The 20171-nt window shown below is 43.9% G+C and overlaps 1 protein-coding gene across 5 annotated transcripts in view; it reads left to right on the top strand.

The window, feature by feature from the left end:
- Positions 1-214: 214 nt before the first annotated feature.
- Positions 215-20171, top strand: part of STX17 (syntaxin 17) — a 51535-nt gene continuing 31578 nt past the window's right edge. The window contains exons 1-3 of one of the 5 annotated variants that reach the window (XM_068936349.1): positions 14838-14891; positions 16314-16445; positions 19769-19950. In XM_068936349.1, coding sequence (XP_068792450.1) covers positions 19828-19950 — 123 coding nt within the window. In that variant the 5' untranslated portion in view covers positions 14838-14891; positions 16314-16445; positions 19769-19827. Of the gene's footprint in view, positions 354-14769; positions 14892-16313; positions 16446-19768; positions 19951-20171 lie in introns of those variants that run through there. The other 4 variants (XM_068936353.1, XM_068936350.1, XM_068936352.1 and 1 more) reach the window with 4 other exon arrangements.

Raw genomic sequence — 20171 nt, 5'->3', positions numbered from 1 at the left:
CTGTAATGTATCTCAGCAGATCTGCTTGTGTCCATCTATAGCCAACCCATCCGCTAAGAATTACCATTTCTTGGACTGGGATAGGTCCCAATGTTAATTGTCTTGTACAGAATTACCATCTTTTTTTTTCCTCCCTCACTTGATTTTGGAGTTCTGATTTGATGATTCAGTCTGTATCCACGCAGACTTAGTGACGAATAATCCTCTACCTTAGAAGAAAATGTCTATTGAAAGACTGCAGCCAGACTGGACATCACTCTTCTGGGGAAGAAACATTACAAAAAGTACTGCACCAGTCTCCAGGGAATAACATAAAGGAACTTAAACTTTGAAGTACAGCTCTATGAGATGAGGTAAGAACTTGTGAAAAATACAAACAACTGGATATAGCTTGACATGCTATTGCTTCCAAGTTCATTTGATAACATCCAAAAACATAAAAGAATTAAAATATAAATATTTTTCTATATTTATATAAGTTTTAACAAAATATAACATTTAACATTAAAATTTTGTCTTTTCGTAAAAGCTTCTTGTGAAAAGTTACTAGTTGCTGTAGCACAGACTCTACTGCTCAGTCTTTGCAAATTACTTCAACAGCAGTTGGGTTGATAGAATAAAACAGCTGAAGCCTGTACCCTGTGAAGCAAAAAATACCAAACAGCAAGTCTCAAAACATACTGCCAGTCTTATCTTCTAAAAAAAGCCTGATGAAGCAACTGGCACTATGCTGAGAACAGAATCCAGGGTGTCCTGGATAGGCTTATATTTTGAATGGGTCCGGAAAGTCTAAGACAGCCTCATGGGAAAAAGAGTAAGAACATTCCTCCCACCTGGAACTGATCGTATGAGCAGAGGGAGGGAAAAGCATCGCTGCCTTGCAATTCATGGACAGATCCAGGGCGCTGATTAGAAAAGAGACTGCATCACAATGATAGCCTTAGATGTGCAACACATCTCTGCCATTTTTGTTCTTGTTAAAGGGAAGAATTTTATTCTGATGTCTGATGGTCCTTTGCTTCAGTTAAGTGTGAAAATGAAACTATACCTCTTCCACTCTTTACAATATTGGTACCATTAGTATGTATTATTATGAGTGCTTTCAGCAATGTTACAGTCTGCCAGAGAACAGCACACATCTAGGGCATTTGGACATATGAAAAGATAAAGAAAAAGGTTCAGGGATGAGTCATATATGGTGGAAGAGAGTTAAGGAAGGGACAAGAATGACAGGAAGAAGAGACTAGTTAGTACACTACTCTGAAAATGGCAATGCAAAGACAGAACAAGACTATTAAAAACGAGAAATAGATGTGTAGCTTGTGGGCTGGAAGATGACAGATTTCAGAATCGTCATCAGCAAGTTCATCCTACAGCTCCACGAAAGCTTCCTTCCTTATGCAAAGAATGCCAAGCCAAACTATGATCCCACTTATGCTCCTTATTTGTGGAACTACCTATCAATCAAGTCAATGGACTTCCGAAGGAAGTGCAAGTCACTTTATTGCTACTCCACTTGCATCTGCATGCAACCTTTCTACTACAACTCACTATCCATAAAGAGCTTCTAGTTCTGGAAATGGGTATTGCATTAACAGTGTCAATGGGTGGGACAAGTCTTCGTGCTCAGTACATGCCTTCCTACCACCTAGAACAGAGGTCACAGAGGGAAGAGGGATGCAGTGAGGGAGTTCAGGAAGGACCAACTAGTTCTCCTGAAATATATTTTGAAGACATTCATGAAGTGGCACAAGTATGTGCAGCATTAGCATGTCTTCAGAAATCTTCCAGAGTAACTGGAATCTAAATTAGCCTAAAGGAATCTCATTTGTAACATTTTGAAAACCAACCTCTACTGTGACTCCATTACCCTGAATACGCTAAGACTGAGGTTAAACTGGCCCCTGGAAATTTCTGCAGTCATCAACTCTGAAATTGTCCAAGGTTTAGCATAGCACTTTAAAATTCTAAGTGAACTTTCATCTGATTCATTTATGTACTGAGGCATCTTCAGGAGGGCCAAACTCTAATATGACAAACCCCTGAGTCACATCCCCAAAACCAGGAGTTTAATCTGTGCAGCATTAGATTAAAAATATGCCAGTGTACAATTTTAATGTTTGCTCTGGCTTGGTTTTTGAGTTGTTTTCCTCCCACATGTCTACTTGCATTATAAAGCTGCTAGATGTCCCAGACAAACAAACTGAATCTGGACTCCATCCTGCTTTCACTGTAGCCCTTTATCCCCATTGTTCGGGTTTATTCTGCCCTCACCTAGACACTGCATCAATTCTGCTCCGCATTTTGTTAGACTCTGCATCTAGCCACTCCACATCAGATTTGCCCTGGTCTCACCTCTAAACTTTCTGATACTAGAAGTGAAAGTATCTGTAGCAGATTCTCCCTCTGCTTCCTAGGCCTGATGTTGAAGAGTGAAGCAGAGCAGTGAAGGGAAGTTGTTGACAACTTTTCACAAGAGGAATGAAGAAGAAGCATAATAGCAGTGGTCTGAGTAGTACTCCTGGGATGCTGAATGACTGTTAACCCCCTCTACCTCCAAAATTTTGGTGTTGCTCTTGGGAAAATAATGACAATTATCATTGTGGAGGGGCACTGAGGGGCAGCCATAGCAATAAATGGGGCAAATCATAGCAAGCGTAGTGGTAGAGCAGTAAACCCATAATAAAAGCCTAAGAAAATCACTTATACATTAAGAGCCACAATTTAGATGAACACCTGAGAGACCTAAGCAACTACATGCAAAAGGAAGTTGGATAACAGGCTTTGCGCTTAGATCCATAGAAATGCTGCCTCAGTTCCTGAAGAGGCTTATGGCTTATAAAAGCTGTTTTGTGTTCGTCATCTCCATCTCATTCACTTTGGGACTGTTCTCCATCTCAGAAATGACCTTCAGCAAGAAGCAGTCAGGTAGGCTGAAAATAAGACCTAGTCATGTTAGTTAAACGGTGCTATCGATGTGCAAGGTTGCCAGAGTCACACACCAATTAAAGATCTTTTTGCCCAGCAAGATACCTGTCTGTGGCTGATATAGAGAAGGATCATTCATAAAGGATTGAAATCCATCCTGTGAATTTCCCATCTGCATTTAAAACTGCTAAAATAATCTACTCTCTGTACCACCCAAGCATAAGCTAATGCCTCTCTTCAGCTTCTCTGACATCCAGAGCTTTTGCACCTAAAGTAAATATCTATATTCACAGTGCCCCATAGCACATTAATCCAATTTATTACTTCTGAGGGGAGAAAGGAAGCCATTTTAGTCACAATTCGGGCTTACATTCAAAAGGTAACAATAATATTTTAAAATAGCATTAAATATCTTTAGCTAAACATTGTCTTTTCCACAGGCTTATGAATTTTTTTTGGATAACAGATGATTGTAACAGTGAGAAACTGGTATTTTAACAGCCAATCTAAATACTAAAAAAGGTGTAAATATTCAGTATGATGTGCAGGGAATTAATAGTAGCATTAGCAGTAATGGGAATTGCATGGCTAATTCTCCACATAGCACGCTGAACATGTACCCTAAAGGACTCATCAAGAGAATCAAACTTTCAATTACATTTTAAACTAAAATAGGCTTTAGAGGCTTTCTATCTCTGAGATAAAATTTTAAAGTAGATTTATCTCTACAAGGCTGAACTTCAGAGCTTCTCATTGTTACTGACATAATAAAAGTAAATAGAGTATGATTCAAACATTATTAAAAAAGGAAAAAAAAATCCTTACCGTGGAATTAAATTTCTTTGGATAACGTATACTTATGCAACATCTCCACTCTACTGTTGTAGTACTTGATCAGTTGACAGTTTCGGCATATGCATGACACACCCTGTGAGGTAGTGAAAAGATCTCACCTTGACTTTACGACGAAGCTGATATCCTTCAGCTTTGCATCTTTGACAGTAGGTCATTCTTTCTTTTCCAAGCAGTGCTGATTAGCACTTCTATGGTAGAACCATCTAGGAGCAAAGAAAGAAATAAGTTTAAAACCGAACCTATGCCATTTATCTTATGCCAGTTTTCTACCTCACGGTTTAGATATATCTATGACCTAGCAGGAAGCAGGGGACATTGAAAGAATTAATTGTAAGTGACCACCTTCTCATTTTGCATCTTTGAGAAAAAGGTATCTGACTTCTGCCAAAAGCAGCTTAAACTTGTCAAGAAAATACCAGCAAGCATCATTGTAAAGATCCAGGTCATCAGGGTTTCCCTGAACAGAAAGAAATTGATGGATTCTGGAAAAAGGGCAAGATAGAAATAATGCAGCACAGGACTAATACACGTTCTGATTTGAGAAAGTATATTTTTGAGATTTTATTAAGATAATGTTTCAGTTACATTTCAAATTGCATATGCCTTATCGCATATTAGAAATGACAAGTACTTTCTAGTGATAGACGTTGAATTACACCTTAGCCATTCCACCTCTTCATTTCTCTTCTTGACTCATCCTCACTTCTCCTAGCGAGAACCACTTTCTTATGAGTGAAACAGTTTCTCTGTACAATTACATTATTTATTATGTTGCTTTCAATCATTCTCAGTGCAAGTGTATGTTCAATTCCTAAGCCAAGTAGCCAATTATTGAGCTGGCCTTTATCACTTAAAGCAAGACTTTGAGGTTATGATGCAGAGTTCTAGGAGAACTTCTCAGACATAGCTTAAAAAAAACAGAGGAGGGGGAACAAATCAAATGCTAGGAGTTAGTAATAAATGAATAGAATATAAAACAAAAACATGATTATAACTTTGTATAAATCTTTATTTTGCCCACAACATGGATTTTGTGTGTAGTTCCAGTCCCCTCATCTCAAAAAATGGATAATCAGAACTGGAAGAGGTTCAGAGAAGGGCAACAAGGATGATAAAAACTGTGGAATAACTTCCCCACAAGGAATGGTTAAGTAGGATAGGACTTTTCAGCCTGGAGAAAACGACAATTTAGAGCAGAAATTATCTATGGTAGAGATCTACAAAATAAAAGTAGCACTGAGAGGGTGAACAGAAATCAACTGTTCACTATCTCTTCAACAACAAAGTGGCATCAAATGAAGCTTGGAGGAGCCAGGCTCTTCATGCAGTGGGCAGTAGACCTGTGAAAATCCTTGCCAAAGGACTTTGTGGCTGCAAGAAATTTACTTAGGTTCTAGGGGAGACTGTCTGAACCTTTGAAAGAGAGATCCACTAGGGTTACTGGTGAAACAAACCACACCTGGCTCAGGATATCCCCTAATGTTAAAAAGTCAAAGGCTGGGAGAATGCTAAGGAAGAAATACCATGAAGCTTACCCTATTCTTACTCTTCCCTCACTGTCCACTTGTGGCTGCTGTTGGAGACAATACAAAGCTAGACGTCTTACAAGGCCTTTGTCTGAACCAGGGGCATCACCAACAGGTCATTAGGGTCAAGTAAATTTCTGTTTAACTTAATGTATGCCTTGGAGTCTGACATGGATTTTAAATCAGAAACAGTGTGATAAGCTTTTTATCTCCAGAAAAAATAATTTCCAATAAATATTCCATAATCCAGACCAGCCAGACTACAGATCTTCATGACTCTTCACCTCACCTCTGAGTACAGTGAACTTTTCTGGTAGACCTGAGCAACGTACTGTCCTTATGACTATCCCACAAGGGAGACGAGAGGGAGGCGAAGCCAACTCTAGAGGTCTTGTAAGTGGAGTTGTAACATCAGATCAATGAAAAAGCATCTAAAATGAACGTGGGTGTTCTAAATTTTAATTAGTTCCTGAAATTCTCTGAAGTTTTTATTGAACAGACAGTTGCTCAATATCTGTGTGGGTTACAGAAGAAGCAGTACCAGCATTACTTTCCTAACTAAACAAGAAAAAATAAAAAATAGTTTTAAAAACATTCTACTATCATCTGACTGTAAATGCAAGCTCATGATATTACACCCCTGGTCTGCGATTGAAAGACGTTCTGAATCCCACTCTCAAGGTTTTACAGTAGGAGTGTTTACCAGTAAGTATGGTGGATGGACTGTATAAACGAATGCTTGTTCAGTTGATTCACCAACTTCTAATTTTTTTCCCTTGACTACAGTTTTGTATTTTCTTCTATCAGTAAATGTTGGAGTATGGACAAAGAGTGAAATCCTCACCCTGATAAATTTAATGGAATTTTTACCATTGACTTGAATGGCGCTAGGATTTAATATATAATTTCTAAGGCCTATAGAGGAACAAATATTACACCAATTTATTTCAGTTCATAAAACTGCATTCTGTGGTAACTCTTTTGTCAGTTGGAGTAACTTGTATAGATTTAGCTTAAGCTGACAGCAACGTAAGCAACATCCATAACCGGACAAGAATGTGCACAAAACACAGTCCCACTAAAAGAGTTTTAACTGTCAGCTCAGCCTTTTCCTATAGTAAAGTAAAACTGCTTATGTGACATTATAAATGAAACTGAGAGTATCTGACACACAACTGCAATAGCACACTGAAAGCTGATCGTTAGTTTTGAGTGCAAGAATTCCTCTTCAGACCCAGGAGGAATAAAAGGATCTTAGAGAAAACATGAGTCTTAATTAAATTCCAGTCACGCAGGAGTTCCCAGGCAGGGTCACAGCCCCAGCAATACTTTTTAAATATTTTATCTCTTTTAGTTATGTTAGTGGTGGATAGATGGAAAGCACAATAGTAGGCACACCATTTAAGGCTCCCCGGGGCAGTGCTGTATATACGTGTTCCCCGAGGGCCACGTGATGATCTCTCACTAGCTAGCAGTGCCTATTTTGGCCTGAAAGTAGGGAGCTTCTACTGAGGACTCGGTGTCGGAGATAATTTCTGTTGCCACCATCGTCTCTGTATAGACTTGCCTACACCGGTATTGCTGGAGTGTATCAACAGCCGCTATTGTAAACCATTCCTACATCAAGATCACAGTGCGAGGCTTGAGATTGTGCTGAAAAAGACACAAATAACCAATGCAACCAGTGAAAAAGTAAAGAGTGTTTCTCTCAGAGTAAAATCTTCTTTGCCCTAACTGATTTATCTGCTGCTTTTACATGCTATCCAGTGTTACTGGTACAGTGAGTATGTTAATGTATATAAACCTCCTGTGTTTCATTTCCACTCGGGAGACCTACTTTCTGCAATATTATACAAAGGATTGTCAACCAAATTTGAGCTGATTTTGAAGTGAATTACACTAAAAGGCATTGCATGAGAATTCTATCAACCCTAAACAACACAGTTGTTGTTACTAGCAATTAATAGCTCTCCCCTCCATGACCAAACTAACCTGCAGTATTTTGCTTAGCTCTGGAAGATAGTTTCCAGAAAAAGTTGCCATATAGTCCACAAAACACTGCTCACTCAAGAACTACTGAAAGAGTTTGATTTTTTTCTAGGATGTTTGTTAGAATGAGATCGCATTTTGAACCATGCTTTGCTCTTGAAAGACTGTGAGAAGAAGCAATGTTCGGTGTAACACAGCAATGGCTGGTTCTGATGGTACAATGCAAGCTTTATCATCAGTTCTTGCCAGCACAAGTCTTTTGACAGTGAAATCAGTCAAACCTGTAATAATAATGCAGTGAAAAAAGCAACAGAATTTTTAAATGCTCTACTGGAAAAAGATATGTCTTTGGGGACCTAATGTAAGTATCTGGGAAATTATGCGTTTTTTGAACAACATACTGTCCCTAGAATGAATTGTCTGACAGACTGCATATAAAGGAAAGACTGTTGAGAATAGGGCTGAGCGGTAAAATAAGGGGAAGAAATCATGTTAAATGAACTGTACGTTTGGATCCTGATCCTGAATCAATATGTCTGAAAACTATGAACGATCTCCTGTGGACAAAGAAACTGCTCCAGCTCTTCCTTAGTTGGAGGTACCTGAAATACAAGTTTTCCTCTCTGCCATGAGTCTTCATGATTTTCTTCTACATTTTTAGTTGGTGATACAGAACAGAACAGTTTCTCTGATAACTGTATAGGAAAGCACACAGCTGTGAGATCATAAGAGACCATTCAAGATTGAACACAGAGATGTCATACAAGTCTGAGTCTGTCTGTAACTCAGTAAGCCCAACTCCATCTCCACGTTAAAAAATTTTCTGAGATATCTTTTGCCATCAGAGGTAGTTTTTCCCCAAACCTGAAGGTGGAACTCTTGTTCCTTTGATGATCTTTATATGAGTGACATAGCATTTTGCATTATCAGTATTTTCCTTGAAGGAATAAATGTGGAATTCTCTGAAGTCACTGCTGAGTAGTCCAGGAGATCACATTAACAGTGGCAGCAAAACTGCATAGTCAGATATGTCTGCTGTGTTCACAACAAAATGCACCAAGAGCTCTTCAGACGTTGACTGTTAGGACTCTCAAAAAAAGTTCTTTCTGGGATCATCCTTGGGATCCTATTCTTTCTTTTACTGCTACGTAAGTAGCCTTCTTGGCCTTCTTCCAGAGTCATAAAGTTTAAGGATAGAAAAGACCAAGTATAATCTCCTAGTCTATCTCCTCCATAACAGACTGCACAGAACCTCTGTCAATATATTCTGCATCAAAACTAGAGCTGTGTGTGCTTGAGCTATAGCCCATCTTTGAAAAGTTCTCCATTTTTTTCTTTTATTGTCAATTTTGTATTATTTCAAAATAGATTCAAAGAGAATTTAATCCTACAGCCAATTACTACCAATATAAGCCTTATTTCTAGCCTACTTTTTTTTAGTGTTCCCTTCACAAATATGTCTTCAGATTTTAAAATGTCATTTTCTGAAAGCCAGTACTTCACTTACTCCTCAAATATCTCTAGCCCATACAAGTACAGGTACACTTATGACAAAGGTACCTCTGTTGGACTGTGCTTTTAAAATACCTCATGTTAAGGCATATTTTTCAGTCCTTCAATACTTTTTTCTGGGCTTGTTCCATTTTTAACATCCCTTTGAAGTGTAAATACCAAAACTAGATGAGATGTTTCAGTCATAGTTTCATTAATGCTGTAAGAATGGGTAATACCACCTTCCAACTGCATTTGATGTTCCTCTGATTTTGTCTCAAAGGATTAGTTAGCAAAAGCTTTATTCTGGACGCTGATGTTCAGCTGCTTATGGCCCACTATGTCTAGGTCCTTCTCAGCACTGTTGCTCCAACAGTTCTCAGTGATTCCAAGTGCTCCCTCAGATTCCAGGCTTTATTATAACTATACAGCCTTCAATTTGGCTGTCTTAGGAAGCATATTTTTACAAATGAGAATTTCTTACAAGTAATTCAAAGCCGTTTGTGTAAGTGACCTGCCCTTATTTATCACCAAACAGTAATTTTATATTTTTTTCTCGGTCATTTGTTATAGTATCAGGCCAAGAATAAAATCTCAAAGAACCCCTCTAAAAAGATATTTGTAAGACTAATCTTCACCTACAATTACTTTTCCTGAGAACTGTCAGTTTAACCCATTTTTAATCCACTTATGAACTTCACAGCATTCCACGCTTCGTCTGTGAGAATGGCTTTAACTCAGATGGAGGCTATCAAATCAACATGATTACCTGTATCAACCAAACTTAAATTCTCATAAAAAAATCAAGTGTGTTTGAGCAAATCTTTTTCATAAAAGTGTGTGGACTATCATTGTACTACCGTCACTTAACGACTGTATCCCAGGTCAGCATTTCCATGAATCGGCCAGTATCCATGTCAAGCTGGCTAAGCCTGTTTCATCCTGTTTACCCTTTTTAAAACGTAAGTTCAGTGAAAGCCTTTTTTTCCCCCTGGTACTCCATCGTTAAGTAGTTGTCTTGTGAGCAACAGAACTAATGAAGACTGATTTCCTGTAGATTTTGATCCTTTGGCCCCTAAATAACCGTAATTACAATAACTACAATTTCCTCCTCACATGCCCTATGAAAATCCCATCCAGCAGTCTGGAGCTATGTGCATGCAGGGTGGGTGGCTAATATCCACATATTGATTGTCCAATTATTTGTTGCCAACAAGCACGTGCAAGAGCCGAGTTTCTGCCTGCTTTTCCTTTGCAGAGGAAACAAATTTATGTTTCTTTACTCAGTGAGACAGGATTTTCCACAAATCTTGAAAGAGCGTAACACCCTTCTCCAGTTTAGGTCAGAACTGGCCAAAAAGGGCATGGGATGACAGGCAGATGGGCAGGTTAGATAAACCTTGTTCAGGAAATCAGAATAATCTAAAATTCATCTTTGATAGTTCAGAGATCTTCTTAGTCTCTTAATGTTATTGAGTGCAATTCAGTAACATTTTGTTTCAATAGTAACGTAACATTCTCGTTAATTGTTACTATTCAGATATTGCCAGGTGGCAAACTGGTTTTCCATGTGTTTACTGTTCAGAGGTGGTAAAACAACCAAACCTGGTGCCAGGCCGCTCTCAGATGTTTTGGCTCCATTTGCTCTACCCAGATGAAAAGCTGTCCCACAGTCACCAGGAAGCCTGCCGTGAGCAGGAGGGCTGCTAGCTGGTGGCTGAAGTATTGCTATAGGATGCAACTATCAGTGTGAGGTACAAATAAATATTACTTATTTTCAAAATACAGGTGAGAAATATTTGTTAAATGCTTATTTTCTGAAGAGTGATAGAAGCAGGGAAGGTCTTAGGGAGGGTAGAAAGGAAAGGGCCTGGTGCTTTGTTCTTTATCATATGGTGCAAAAATTCAACGCAAGGCCCTCACAACTCCTTTTTCTTATAAAACAATGCTTTGTATCATCAGTATCCCACTTTGCAATTTGTCTGGTAGAGTATCTACATTACAGCATTTACAAATTTTTGTGGTGGACATTTACGAACCGTTCTTAGAAAGATGCCAGAAGAACTGGAAGCCCTTGGCTCTCTTTTAGAAAACGAAATCCAGCATTTCTCTCCCATCTACCCCCTCCCTGAGGCCACCAGCGCCTCCCCTTGCCGCCGCAGCTGCGTGGCCAAGCCCGGCTCTGCGCACCGCAGGGGGCTGCGGCCGCGGGCGCCCGCTGCCCGCACGCGTGTGTGCCCTGCTCTGGGCCAGGCACAAGGGGTGACGTGCACGCCTCACTACCTGCCCTCCACCAGCAGCCCCCTTCGGTCCTGTGAGAGTTCAAGAGCAGTGCAGGGGGTGGGTGGGCTGTGCGTGTGGCAGGCCGTGGGGAGGGGGGTGTGGGTGTGCACATGCGTGTGGGTGTGTAGGTTACGGGGTGCGTGGGGTTGGAGGTGCGTGGCGTGGGTGTGTGCGGGTGTGTGGGGGGTGCGTGTGTGCTTTTTGTGAGGTGTGGGGGTGTGGGGTGTGTGGGGGGCTGTATGTGGGTGTGGGGGGGTGGGGAAGGAGGGAGTTATAGAGACAGGGTAGGCAGCAAAATGCCCCTCAAGTTGCGATGCCTCCAGCGGGTGCATGCAGCCGGGGAAGTGTGCATGGGACATGACTATGGAGGATCCTCCTGCACCCCTCCTGGGAAACCTGCATGCTCAATTGCCTCTCTAAAGTGCCTGTACATCAACGCACGCAGTACGGGGAACAAGCAGGAGGAATTAGAGATCTGCGTGCGGTCGCAGGGCCATGATCTCATTGCAGTGACAGAGACATGGTGGGATAGCTCGCACGACTGGAAGGCTGACCTGGATGTCTACGTGCTTTTAGGAAAGACAGGCCAGGAAGGTGAGGTGGTGGAGTGGCTCTCTATGTGAGGGAGCAACTGGAATGTACGGAGCTCTGCCTCGGGGTGGATGAAGAGCAGGTTGAGAGCTTATGGGTAAGGATTAAAGGGCAGGCTAAGAGGGGTGACATGGTGGTGGGGGTTTACTACAGGCCACCTGAAGGTAGTCAATGAGGCCTTCTACAGACAGCTGGAAGTAGCCTCACGATCACAGGCCCTGGTTCTCATGGGGGACTTCAACCACCCTGACATCTGCTGGGAAGACAACACAGCAAGGCACCAAAGGTCCTGGAGGTTCCTGCAGAGCATTGAGGATAACTTTTGGACACAGGTGGTGGAGAAGCCAACGAGGAGAGGTGTGCTGCCGGACCTTGTACTAAGAAACAAAGAAGGTCTGGTTGGACATGTGAAGGCTGGGGGCAGCCTTGGCTGCAGTGACCATGAGATGGTGGAGGTCAGGATCCTGCGAGGAGGAAGCAGGGCAATAAGTAGGATCGCAACCCCGGACTTCAGGAGAGCTAACTTCAGGGACCTACCCGGAGGAGTCTCATGGGTGAGGGCTCTAGAAGGAAGGGGGGGTCCAGGAGAGCTGGCTAATATTCAAGCATCACCTCCTCCAGGCTCACGATCGGTGCATCCCTCTGAGTAAGAAGTCCAGCAAAGCAGGCAGCAGACCTGCACGGATGAGCAAGGGACTCCTGGAGAAACTCCAACAAAAGAAGAAACTCTACAGAATGTGGCAAAGGGGACAGGCCACTTGGGAGGAATACAGGGACGTTGTCAGAGTGTGCAGGGATGCGACAAGGAAGGCTGAGGCCCGTTTGGAATTCAATCTGGCAAGGGATGTCAAGGACAACAAGAAGGCCTTCTTCAAATACATCAATAGCAAAAGGAAGACTAGAGAAAAACGTGGGCCCGCTGATGAACGGGGAGGGTGCCCTGGTGACGAAGGCTACGGAGAAGGCACAGTTACTGAATGCCTTCTTTGCTTCAGTCTTTACTGCTAAGGCCAGTCCTCAGGAATCCCGGAGCCTGGAGACAAGAGAGAAAGTCTGGAGAAAGGAAGACTCTCCCTTGGTCGAGGAGGATCAGGTTAGAGATCGTTTGTCCAAACTTGACATCCATAAATCCATGGGCCCTGATGGGATGCAGCCACGAGTGCTGCTGGCGGATGTTATCGCTAGGCCACTCTCCATCATCTTCGTAAGGTCATGGAGAACAGGAGAGGTGCCTGAGGACTGGAAGAAAGCCAGTGTCACTCCAGTCTTCAAAAAGGGCAAGCAGGAGGAGCCAGGAAACTCCAGGCCTGTCAGCCTCCCCTCCAGCCCTGGAAAGGTGATGGAACAGCTCCTCCTGGAGGTCCTCACTAAGCATCTGGAGGACAAGCAGGTGATCAGGAGGAGTCAGCATGGATTCACCAAAGGGAAATCATGCTTGACCAGTCTGGTAGCCTTCTCTGAGGGAATGACTGGCTGAGTCATATATGACTCAGGGAATGACTGGCCTGTCATATTCTGACAGGTAAACTCAGGAAGGGTGGGTTGGATGAGTGGACAGCGAGGGGGATTGAGAACTGGCCAGATGGCAGAGCTCAGAGGGTTGTGGTGATCAGCAGCGCAGAGTCTAGTTGGAGGCCTGTAGCTAGCAGTGTCCTCCAGGGGTCAGTCCTGGGTCCAATCCTGGTCAACTTATTCATCAGTGACCTGGAGGAAGGGACAGAGTGCACCCTCAGCAAGTCTGGTGATGATCCAAAACTGGGAGGAGCTGCTGACGCACCAGAAGGCTGTGCTGCCATTCCGAGGGACCTGGACAGGCTGGAGAGCTGGCCGGAGAGGAACCTCCTGAAGTTCAACAAAGGCAAGTGCAGGGTCCTGCCCCTGGGGAGGAATAACCCCTTGCACCAATACAGGCTGGGGGCTGACCTGCTGGAAAGCAGCTCTGCAGAGAAGGACCTGGGTGTCCTGGTGGGCAACAAGTTGATCATGAGCCAGCAGTGTGCCCTTGTGGCCAAGAAGGCCAAGGGTATCCTGGGTTGCATGAGGAAGAGCGTTGCCAGCAGGTGGAGGGAGGTGATCCTGCCCCTCTACTCAGCCCTGGGGAGGCCACATCTGGAGTACTGTATGCAATTGTGGGCTCCCTAGTACAAGAAAGAGATGAGGCTCCTGGAGAGAGTCCAGCGGAGGGCTCTGAAGATGATGAGGGGCCTGGAGCATCTCTCCTCTAAAGAAAGGCTGAGGAGAGCTGGGACTGTTCAGCCTGGAGGAGAGAAGACTGAGAGGGGATCTCATCAATGTGTACAAGTATCTGAAGGGAGGGTGTGAAGAGGATGGGGCCAGGCTCTTCTCAGTGGTGGCCAGCGACATGACAAGAGGCATCAGGCACAAGCTGAAGCACAGGAAGTTCCGTCGGAAGATGAGGAAAAACTTCTTTCCTGTGAGGGTGACAGAGCATTGGAACAGGTTGTCCAGAGAGGTAGTGGAGTCTCCTTTCTTGGAAATATTCAAAACCCGCCTGGAGGCGATCCTGGGCAAGGTGCTTGAGCAGGAGGTTGGAGTGGATGATCTCCAGAGGTGCCTTCCAACCTCAGCCGTTCTGTGATTCTGGGGGAGTGAAGGGGGGCAGGGTGTGTGTGGGGGGGTGTATGGCTGTGCCTGGGTATGTGTGTTTGCGGGAGGGTGGGTGGGTGGGTGGGTTGTGTACGTGAGTGTGTGTGTCCATGTGTGGGGTGGGTATGTGTGCCTGTGGGTATGGGGGTGGCAGTGTGGGTGTGTGGGGTGTGTGTGTATGTGAGTGTGTGCGTGGGTGTGCATTTGTGAGGGGGGTGGGTATGTGTGGGGGTGGGAGTGTGTGCGCGTGTGCGTGTCCATGTGGGGGGGGTGTGGGGGTATGTGTGAGTGTGGGAGTGTCAGTGTGTGGGGTGTGTGGGTACGGGAGTGTGTGTGCGTGGGGGGGGTTGTGTATGTATGTGTGTGGGGGGTGCCCGTGTGGGGGTATGTGTGTGGGGAGGGTCTGTGGGGGGTGTGGGTATGCGTGGGGTGGGGTTGTGTGTGTGGGGGGGGTGTGTCCGTGTGTGGGGTACGCGTGGGTACGTGCGCGTGCGCGGGGGAGGGCGTGGGCGCGGAGGCGTGGAAGTGCGTGGCGGGCGGGGGCAGGGCAGCTGGCCCGCCGGCGGGCGGCCCTGCGCGCCGGTCCCGCCCCAGGGCCGCGGAGGCGCCGCCGGCCGCACGGTGAGGCGCTGCGGGCGGCGGGGGGCTCTCGGCAGGAGCGCTGGGCGGGCGGCACCGCCGGCCCTGGCGGCGCCGCTGCTTTCGCTTTCGTTTCCGGAGAAGCCGAGCCCGGGGCCGAGGCCGGGGCCGGAGCCGGGGCCGAGGCCGGGGCCGGGGCCGGGGCCGGGGCCGGGGCCGGGGCCGGGGCCGGGGCCGGGGCCGGGGTCGGGGCCGGGGCCGGGGCCGGGGCCGGGGCCGGGGCCGGGGCCGGGGCCGGGGCCGGGGCCGGGGCCGGGGCCGGGGCCGGGGCCGGGGTCGGAGCCGGGGCCGGGGTCGGAGCCGGGGCCGGGGCCGGAGCCGGGGCCGGGGCCGGAGCCGGGGCCGGGGCCGGAGCCGGGGCCGGGGCCGGGGCCTGGCGGGCCGCCGCAGCGCCGTGCCGTGCCCGCGAGCGGCCGGGCCGCAGTGGGTCGGGCGGGCCGGGCCGGGCCCGGGGGAGCAGCGGAGCGCCGGCAGCGCCGCCCGCCCGCTCGCAGCCGCCCGCCGGCAGGGCTGCTGCCGCCTCAGGCGCGGCGGGGGCGCGGCTGCTCAGGAGCACCTCTTTTAACGGTTGTTTGACTGAAGCGGTGAAATGAGATCGAAAATGCTGTCGGTGCTTTCACAGCGGGAAAGAGGAAGTGTCGTGTTTTTTTTAAAAAAAAAAAAAAAGCGGTATGTTTTACTGGCCCGGTTGTTCGGTGAGGCAAAGGCCAGGCTATGGGAGTGCCGGAGCTGCGTTGCCGGGCTGTCGCTGCCGCGGGGCGCTCCCCAGCGCAAGCGCGGGGGCGGACTGCTTGGGCAAGGCGCGTTTAAGTGGTTTCAGGGACGCGGGGGTGAACAAATTGGGTAAGGAATTTCTCCCCGTCTTGGGTAGTAAGAATCCTGGAGGATTTTCCTGTTAAGTGCAGATTTCCAGTTAATGGTATTCTTTTGTGCTACGTTTCCTTCATAATTATAGTTTCATTTTGGAGCCAGTGTCCAGAAAATGTAAATATTAAGAGGTGTATATAATTTTTGTCACTACCATATGTTTTCGTAGCGCTGCTACAGTATGCTTTGGAGATGTCTTTTTTTGTAACACAGCTGACAATTCTGCGTCTGAATCTTGATCGCTTCTGGATTAATGTATTTCTTTCACTAAAATTGAAATGAAATGTTGTTTTGTGAATTTGAATGTTAAACTGAAAGTATTTTATTTGGGAGATAGTCTCTAACAGGGCTATAGTGTAGCCTCAGTGTTTGAAAACGGAAGATTCTGTAATTTCTGTGTTTGTCGAAGTATCTTGTACGATGATTATAATAAAGAATCGTTAGTTAAATTCAGTTTTATCTAACTTTTTCTAGTAACTGATTTCATGTTACGGTATTCTCTTGGGGTTTTTTGGCTCATTCTGAATTTTATTTTAGAGAATCATAGCACTGGTTTCCAGTCTCACAGAATTTGAAGATTTTGTTGGGCTTGCAGCTTGGAAAATACCTATAGAAAGGACTGCCCAAACCGCTGTTACAGTGACCGCCCTGCACAGAACAAGTCAGAAAGTAAGGGTGATCTGTTTTCCTTGGCAGGTCATACAACATTCCAGTATTTTAATGGCACCCTCTGTAACAGGATTCAGAATTTCTGCAGATTCTTCTACATGCTGAGTGTAATTCAGATCGAAGGATAAAGGAAAAAATAATTTTCTTAAAAAGCTAAAGTTAAGAGCAATATTGTTAACTTACCTGAGGGGAGCGGTTCGTAGGCTGGACAAGGCGGCCGTTCAGAGGGACTTTGGTAGGATGGACAAAGGGGCTGGCAAGAACCTCATGAATTTCATGAGGCAAAGACAAAGTCCTGTGTCAGAGATGGAGTAACCCCCTGCACCAGTACAGGTTGGGGACAGACTTGAGAGAAAGCAGCTTTGCAGAAAAGGACCTGGGTGTCCTAGTGGGCCACTCGTTGAGTGTGAGTCAGACTGTGCCCTTGTGGCAAAGGTGGTCAACCACATTGTGGGCTGTCGAAGGCAAAGGGGATATCTTAGTGGTGTGAACAGAGAGGCATAGAGCCAGATTCCTCTTGATGGTGCACGGTGATGAGAGGCAATGGATGCAAGCTGGGACTCAGCAAATTCAGGTTTAGATATGAGGAAGTTTCCCCCCCCCTCCCCCCCACCTGGAGGTTGGTCAAACGCTGAAGCAGGGGTCCAGAGGGTGCCTGGAGTCTTCAGCCATGGGGTTGTTTAGGACTCAGTTGGAGAAGGGCCTGAGCGACCACATCTAATTCAGTGTGGACTAGCTGGCTTCTGAAAGTCCCTTCCAACCCGGAGTAGTTTATTATTTTTTGATTACTCAAAAAGCCAGGTAGTATAGTTTGCAAATTAATTACTAAAGTGATGCTTAGGTAAACACAAACCCAATAAAGTATGCAAGACACCTTAGTTTTTCCTTGAAGTTACATCTGGAACTAACTGTACTGTTATCATAGTACAGTCCAATTTATATGTCATCTAAACTCTTGATTTTGGTTCTCATCAATCTCTAAATATTATTAAAGGTTAGGTACAAAATTGTTGTGAATTTATCTTAGTCTCAGCTGTATTTGCTCAAATATAGAATGGGCTGTGGATTTCAGTTAGTTCGTACTGTGTGATAAATTTGAAGAATTTGTGTCATTGTTTCTTCAAGATGATTCAGGATTAAAGAAGAGCATGACATGGATGCTAAATTTCTTTAAGGTATCATTTTTAAATTAATTCTAGCTCATAAAGTAGTGGATTAGTTTATAACCTGTCAGGAAATTAAATCTATATTCAAAGAGGACGTACTGCAGTTTGGAGTGTGAGGCTTTTTATCTTTTCATCATTGCAAAAAAAAAAATCTGGTCTAAGCTTACAATGGAGCTCAATTGTGAGATGTGCGTGGGTCTTTCAAAGTGTCAGGGACTGCAGTGACCAAAATATAACAAAAGAACTGATGTATCTTTTATCATCTCACATGCAAGCATACTCTTTTTAGAATGATGCGGAGAGTAAATCAACACAAAAGTATTAAAGTTATTTTTACATCCCGAAGAATGTGAGGCCACTTGCTGCATGTTTATTTGAAGATGTGGATAAAGAAGGATTAAACGTGTTGGCTTAGAAAGGGATTTCTAAGATTTCTTTCCAGTATATCTCTCTGTAATTTGAAGTGGGAATGACTTAGCAGTGATTGCAAAATCAGTTGATGAAATAATTTTTTCTGAGGTTTTGAAAAAGGAAAAGTACAGTAGTGGTAATTCTGAAGTGAAGTCTTCATAACTGACTTCTCCAAACTTGTTCTACCTTCAGTAAATACTCTGTTTTCCAGATGTCGCATTGTTGGATGGGACAGGTAAAGGAGGAGGATTGTATGTCCTCTTTTAGTATTCTTTTCTTCAGAAAACAATTTCATTTGTAGCTGTGCTGGAGGAAGTCATTAATCTGAGACTATTTTCCGCTAGAAACCCAAATTTGCTGTATCAGAAGTTCTTTTACCTTTCTCACTGGCCTGATAGATGCTTACTGCTTGGCTCCTTTGAACAGGAAGGAAATTTGTTCGTATCCTCCTGGCAGCCTAGAAGTGAGGGGCCTGACTGTTCTTTGAGTGGTTCAGTTAAAGACCTAATTTAATCAACTGGTATTCTGACTTTTAAGTTCTCTCTACCTACAGGAATCACAGATGTTAGAAAAAGCTGAGCATCTTCCCTCCGTACTCCCATGCTGTAGTTAGATGTGGGAAAAATAATGCGTAATTGTAATGCTAATTGTATGTTTGGCTGTGTAAAAATAGGGAAAATTTCTTACCTGTTGCATGTTGCTGGGCCTAATCTCTACCAGGAGGATTATGCTAGATTAATTATTTTAAATTACTTTGGTCACTGATAGGGTGAAATCAGGGGAAAGTCTTCTGGTATAGTTGCTGTCTTAGTACAAGTACTTTAATAGAAGTAAGTTGGCATTTGTCTTTTTACTGATACAGTTCTGACAAAACGTCCTGATTCATGTCTGCCTTTAGTTCAGTCTTCAACCTCTTGTTTTCATTAAAAAAGGAGTATACAAAAAGAAAATCTCATTTAAATAACCTTTGTTTATACAATATTAAAACTGATTGATGTAAAAGTCGCTAAATAAAAATTATCTCTCACTAATTTTCTCTTGTCCCTTGTGTACATTCAGCATAATGGAATTCTTTTACATTGCTCAAACACCCTGTATATAAATGTTATTATATACAGTTCTACATATTTTTGTTTTAGAGAGGTGAGCTTCCACGTTATGTTTTATGCATGTGCAGAGAGCAGAACTGAGATTACTTATGTACCAGTCCTGGAGATATTTCAGCAACTTGTTTAAACTCTCTTGTGAGGTGATGCCTTAGACGTTTTCACCAGGGGACAAATGCAATCAGGAGTGGAAACCTTCATTCAGGAGCTTATGATCTTATTAGGACGTGAACTTACAAAATTAATTTTATCTTGGTTCGTCCTCAGGATGAGTTTTACCATTTTTAAGATTATTTGTAATGTGAATTTGCAAAACTTGGACTCTAATTAAAAAAGCATCCAGTCATGAGTTTCTTTCTAAATAATGGCTTCCATCTATCATTATCCTACAAAGCACATTTTCATCTACCTTAATATGTTTAAACCTTAGCTGGTTTTTGTTAGTTTTATCTATGAACAATGATCCCCCAAACCTAATATGCAAATAAGGTTATCAACATTTTAAGTAGTTAACACTGCTTAAGTATGGTTTTGGAAGAGAAGTGGTTATTGGAAGTATTGAAATACCTTATTTTACTTTCTTTCAAAAGTGAATTTAAATTACTACATTTTTGTTAGCCTATAATTCTTTATTTTTTAGGGATTTCTACCTTGGTAAAGGTATATGGGACAAGAATTGACTGGAAAGCTGTTTTTAGGATGCCTGAAGATGATGAAAAAGTTACGCTCCGTCGAATTGAACCTGCCATTCAGAAATTCATTAAAGTGGCGATTCCAACAGATTTGGAGAGGTTAAGAAAACATCAAATAAATATTGAGAAGGTTAGTGTTAACTTTTTTACCAATACAGCTCCTTCTACAGTATAGAAGCAGTCACAATAGAAGATTATATGCAGACTGCAATGAAATGTTGGTTATGAAATGCTTTAGTTATGGCTATTCTTCATTTGCTAATGAAATTACTGTATTGTCTGGTCATTCAGCCTGCGAAAAGACTTTTACATTTGTGGAAACTGGTCAGTCCAGAGCAAGAAACACTACTA

Source organism: Struthio camelus, chromosome 2 (assembly GCF_040807025.1).
Source record: "Struthio camelus isolate bStrCam1 chromosome 2, bStrCam1.hap1, whole genome shotgun sequence".
NCBI classification, from domain to species: Eukaryota; Metazoa; Chordata; class Aves; order Struthioniformes; family Struthionidae; genus Struthio; species Struthio camelus.
The sequence above is the reverse complement of the archived record's forward strand: the minus strand, read 5'-3'. Positions and strand labels throughout refer to the sequence as shown.